The sequence below is a fragment of the Empidonax traillii genome, unplaced genomic scaffold, assembly GCF_003031625.1.
Source record: "Empidonax traillii isolate 1590-97213 ecotype Southwest subspecies unplaced genomic scaffold, ASM303162v1 scaffold3011:size38310, whole genome shotgun sequence".
In the NCBI taxonomy this organism is placed as follows: domain Eukaryota; kingdom Metazoa; phylum Chordata; class Aves; order Passeriformes; family Tyrannidae; genus Empidonax; species Empidonax traillii.
In genome coordinates this window covers 7313-12073 of record NW_020958204.1, presented here as the reverse complement: position 1 = coordinate 12073, position 4761 = coordinate 7313, and the positions used below count along the sequence as shown (strand labels likewise).

Below are 4761 nucleotides of genomic sequence, written 5' to 3'. Positions count from 1 at the left end.
TTTCTGCACATCACGACTCTTCTCACCAGAGTGTGCGGTGGCCACAATGTAATTTGAACAGGTGTCAATAGACACATGAACGAATTTCAATTTCCCGAAAGAGTCAATGTGTGTGACATCTGTCTGCCAAATTTGCAGTGGGAGTAACCCTCGGGGGTTTACCCCTTCTGCAGGCAATGGTGTAATAAGTTGACAGTCAGGGCAGGCTGAAATGATGTCACGAGATTGTTTCTGAGTGAGGCCAAATTCTTTTTGTAGCGCTCGGGCACTCTGATGAAAGAAATCGTGAGAGAGTTTGGCTTGTTCTAATCGCTGTGGGACGACAGCTGACCCTGCTAAGAGGTTATATGGCTCGCAAAATGGCAAATTCCTTTATTACAAGGCTGGTTATATAGGGGGACTATAGAAAGTTCTGGTACAAGGGTGGGTTTGTGCTAGGAAACATCGAATCCAAAGGGTTTCTGATAAGGGGGCTTGGAAAGATAGGCCAGGAATATATGCCTGGCCATATAGGGAAAGGGGGTATCTAGGGAGGAAAGGGAGGTGTGGTCTGGGGGTACAGGAGAGGGGGGTCCTGCGGAGGACCTGTTTCTTATCACTGGACTTCAGGCTTTTCCTTGGCTCCAGCTGTCAGAGCACTCCGAGATGGATTTCTTCCTGAGAGGCCCACTGTCCTTGAAGCATCTCTCTGCACTCTTCGTAAGCTTCCATTCGTCCACTCCCCACAGGGAGGTGTCTTCGTCCGTATGGAATTTTGGCCGTCAGATGGCCAGTTTCAGCCTGGCGCTCCCACGAGCAAACGACTCAAAATCCTTCCGGTGCCCCCCAAGACACACCCAATCGTGACCCCCGGACTCCTCAACCATTTTAAGATCCACAGATTCCCTGCAAAATGTTTGAGGACTTTCCAGCTTTCCAGGATACCTAAGATCAACACCCCCAGTCTCTCCCAAGAGTCCCTAATCCTTCCAGGACCTTCACGACCAGCCTAAAATTTTCTGTGACCCCTCAAGATCCTCCCAATCACATCGCAGATTCCCCGGTGCTTCCGATACCCCCCAACCACCCCTTCCAGGACCCCCAATATACTCGTTACCCTTCCCTATGTTTTTAAGATCTCTCATGACCCCCCCCTCCAAATTATTCCTGATACTCCCTAGACCTGCCCAAAACCCCCTCAACCCTTCTTTAAAGCCCCCCAACCCCTCCCCCCACCATCACAGGCCACCAGGTCTGCCCCTCCCTCCTCTTGAACCCCCCACAGGCCCCTCCTTCTCCTTACACCCCGGCCCGCCAGAGCCCCAAAGACCCCTCAGAACTCCCCAGGACCCCCTAAAGATCCCCCAGGACCTCTCAACTCTCCTCCCAAACCCCCCATTGCTGCAAGTGTCCTCTGGGGCCATGGTGGCCTCTGACCTGGAACTACACCTCCTGTCACACTTTGCCCGCCTCCCGGCCAATCGCAACCCTCGGACCTTCCCCTCCCACCGATCGTCGACGGGCAACCTTCTTCCCATCATGCTTTCCACATCGCATCCACCAATCAGAGCCCCTCCACACAACGCCTCAGCCAATCAGAGGCCAAGGCAGCCGCTTCCATCCCGAGGGCGCCATCGTGACAGCAAGGGTGACACTGGTGCACGGTTTTGGGGGGGGTTTAATGTCGCCAAAGAGTCCTGGGGGGTCCTCTGATGGTTTTCAGGGGGTCCTCGGAGGGCTCCAGCTCATTGTGGTCCTGGGGGCTCAGCAGAGGCGGACACACCCGCCATGTCCGGTGCAGGCTGGGGTGGGGGACAGAGAGTGACACTGGGGACACTGGGGACTTTGGGGGGAAATTGGGGAGATTGGGTGTACACTGGGGACATGGAGGACATTGGGGGATTGGGGACACTGGGGACACAAAGATGACACTGGGGACACCAAGGTGACATTGAGGACATTGGGGAGGGCAGCACCCACCCTGCAGGGAGCTCCAGAAGGAGCCCAGGGTGGCACTGCCGGTGACAGCGCCGAGTCCCGCTGGGTTCCGGCGGGTGCTGGTGACGCTCAGGCACCGCCCTTTGTCCCCAGTCGATGTCACCTCCACCTCCACCACATGCCAGTCAGGGACACTGCGGGGACACTCAGAGGACAAGGAGGGGACAGGGAGAGGGTGGCATCGAGGGGAACAAAGAGGGGACATGAGGGGACAACGGGGTGGCACCGAGGGGTGGCATGGGGGCACACAGAGGGGATGGGAAGGGGACACTGCACTGACAGGGGAGAGTCAAGGGGTGGTACCAGGGGGGGTGACACTGGGGGGACACACAGGGGACAATGGGGACACTCAGGGGACAAGGAATGGACAGGGAGAGGGTGGCATTGGGGGGCACAAGGAGGGGACATGAGGGGACAAAGGGGTGGCACAGGGGGGTGACACTGGGGGTACACTGAGGAGACAGGGAGGGGACAACAGGGGCACTCAGGGGTTGTCACCATGGTGGCACCGTGGGAGGACACAGGGGGAGATGACACCAATCAATAACATGGGGTGGGGAGGGGACACATGGAGGTGACAGGGGGAGGTAACACAGCTGGGGTTGGCCACCAGGCGGGTGACGATGCCGTCAAAGCCCAGCTGGGTGGCACGGGGAGGTGACACAGGGAGGTGGCACCAATCAATTACACACAAGGGAAGGTGACAGAGGAGAGGTGACATGGGGGGAGGTGACACACCTGGGGTCGGCCACCAGGCAGGCAGTGACACCGTCGAAGCCCAGCCCCGGTGCCGCCACGGCCGCCGCTGCCATCGTGTTGACGTTGTTGGGGACAAGGGGACAGAGGGGCCGCAGGGGACCCTCGTAAAGGACCGTCCTCATCCCCGAGGCCATTGCGGCTGCCACCCGCTCCCGGAGCCACCCCTGCGCCCGGAAACTCTGGGGGGACTTAGTCATTGTCACCTTCAGGGCCTGAGGGAGAATAGGGGGGACACTAAGGCCATTGTCACCTTCGGGGACAACAGGGACAATGAGGGGACAATGGGGGGGACACCAAGATCTTTGTCACCTTCAGGGACAATGGGGACAGTGGGGGAGAATAGGGATGACACCACAGTCATTGTCACCTTCAAGGACAACAGGGACAGTGGGGGACAGTAGGGGGGACACCAAGGGCATTGTGAGTGTCCCCAGTGTCACTCACGGCCAGTGTCCCCTGCCGGTCCATCCTGGCGATGTCCTCGCAGCCCCACAAGGCCCCCCTGGGGACATACAGGGTGTGGCCCCCCCGTGTCGCTGCCTCCCGGAGCCGCCGCTCAGTCTCGGGGTCTGCCAGGGCTGTGGGGGACCCAAGCTGGGGACAGGGGACAATGTCACCACGGTCACCCCGTGATCCCCCAGTGTCTCCAAATGTCCCACCGGTGTCCAAAATCTCCCCAATACCCCCATGTTCCCCCAATGTCCCAAATGCCTCCAATGTCCCCAATCTCCCTGTTGTCCCCCACGTCCCCACAATGTCCCCCCAATGTCCCCAAATGTCTCCCAATGTCCCCACCATGAAATCCGCGTGTCCCAGGATGTCCTCGCCGTGTTCCTGGGCCACACACGGGTGGGCCACCTCCACCACCAGGTCTACCTTCCTGGGGATATTAGGAGGATTGGGGACACTGGGGGGACATTGGGGGGATTGGGGGGGACATGCGGGGGTTTGGGGGGTCCTGGGGAGGTCCCAGGGTTTTTGAGGGTCCCCAGGGATTTGGGGGGGAATGGAGAGGGAGGGGCCAAGGGATTTTGGGGTGTCCCAGAGGTTTGAGGGGGAGGTGTTGAGGGGTCCCAGGGGGTCCTGGTGGTTGGGGGGGGCTTTGGGGGGTCTTGGTGGTGTAGGGGGCTCACGGCAGGGTCACTCACGTGCTGGGCAGGAGCCCCAGGTTGGGGAGGCGCAGGGCTGGGGGGAGTCCGCCTAAACTCGCCCCGTCCCGGGCCCAGACCCAGGCCAAGGTCAGGCCCAGGGTGGGCCCCTGGGCCAGGAGCTGCTGGGCCAGGAACTGCCCTGGGGGGAGAGACAGGGATGTGTCACCCACTGCCACCTCCTGCCACCTCCCCTGGGACCACCAACACACCCTCAAGATTTTATGACACCCCCTGAGAACTCCCCAACATCCCCCTTGTAGCCCAGGAACTGCCCTGGGAGGGGGACAGGGACGTGTCACTTCCTGTCACCCCCCAGGACTCCCCTGGTCCCCATAACCCCCCCAGTGCTCCCAATGCCCCCCCCAGCCCCTCCCAGTGCCCCTCCCGTTCCCTCCAGTGCTCCCAGTGACCCAAATTCCCCTCCCAGTCCCTCCTAGTGCCCCCTCAGTGGCCCCAAACCCCCTCCCAGTGCCTCCCAGTGTCCCTCAGTGCCTCCAATCCCCCTCCCAGTCCCTTCCAGTACCCAACTGGCCATAGCCCAGGATCCCAACGCGGCGACTCTGTGGAACCTCCATGGCCTTGGGAGGGGTGGTAGGGGTCACAGGGGGTCCTAAACACGACCCCCCGATCCCTCAATTGCCCCCTAAGACCCCCAATTACCCTGCTCCCTAATTATTCCACGAAAATCCCTCTAATTACCCCCCAAATTAACCCCCCATCTCTAATTACTCCCAGCGCCCGCAATATCCCTCTAATTAACCCCCCAACACCACTACTTACCTGAAATCTCCCCCCCAATTACCTCCCGCCCTCTAGTTACCCCCCAAATCCGTCTAATTATCCCCCCCCAATTAACCCCCGGCCCTTAATTACC

General features: G+C 59.9%; 1 protein-coding gene across 1 annotated transcript in view; it reads right to left on the bottom strand.

The window, feature by feature from the left end:
• Positions 1 to 1667: 1667 nt before the first annotated feature.
• ASPDH (aspartate dehydrogenase domain containing) overlaps positions 1668 to 4761 on the bottom strand; it is a 3615-nt gene continuing 521 nt past the window's right edge. The window contains exons 2-8 of the mRNA XM_027910243.1: positions 4411 to 4465; positions 3885 to 4026; positions 3532 to 3616; positions 3181 to 3330; positions 2716 to 2948; positions 1960 to 2111; positions 1668 to 1781 (exon numbers count right to left, since the gene is read on the bottom strand). Coding sequence (XP_027766044.1) covers positions 1744 to 1781; positions 1960 to 2111; positions 2716 to 2948; positions 3181 to 3330; positions 3532 to 3616; positions 3885 to 4026; positions 4411 to 4462 — 852 coding nt within the window. The 5' untranslated portion in view covers positions 4463 to 4465 and the 3' untranslated portion in view covers positions 1668 to 1743. The remainder of the gene's footprint in view (positions 1782 to 1959; positions 2112 to 2715; positions 2949 to 3180; positions 3331 to 3531; positions 3617 to 3884; positions 4027 to 4410; positions 4466 to 4761) is intronic.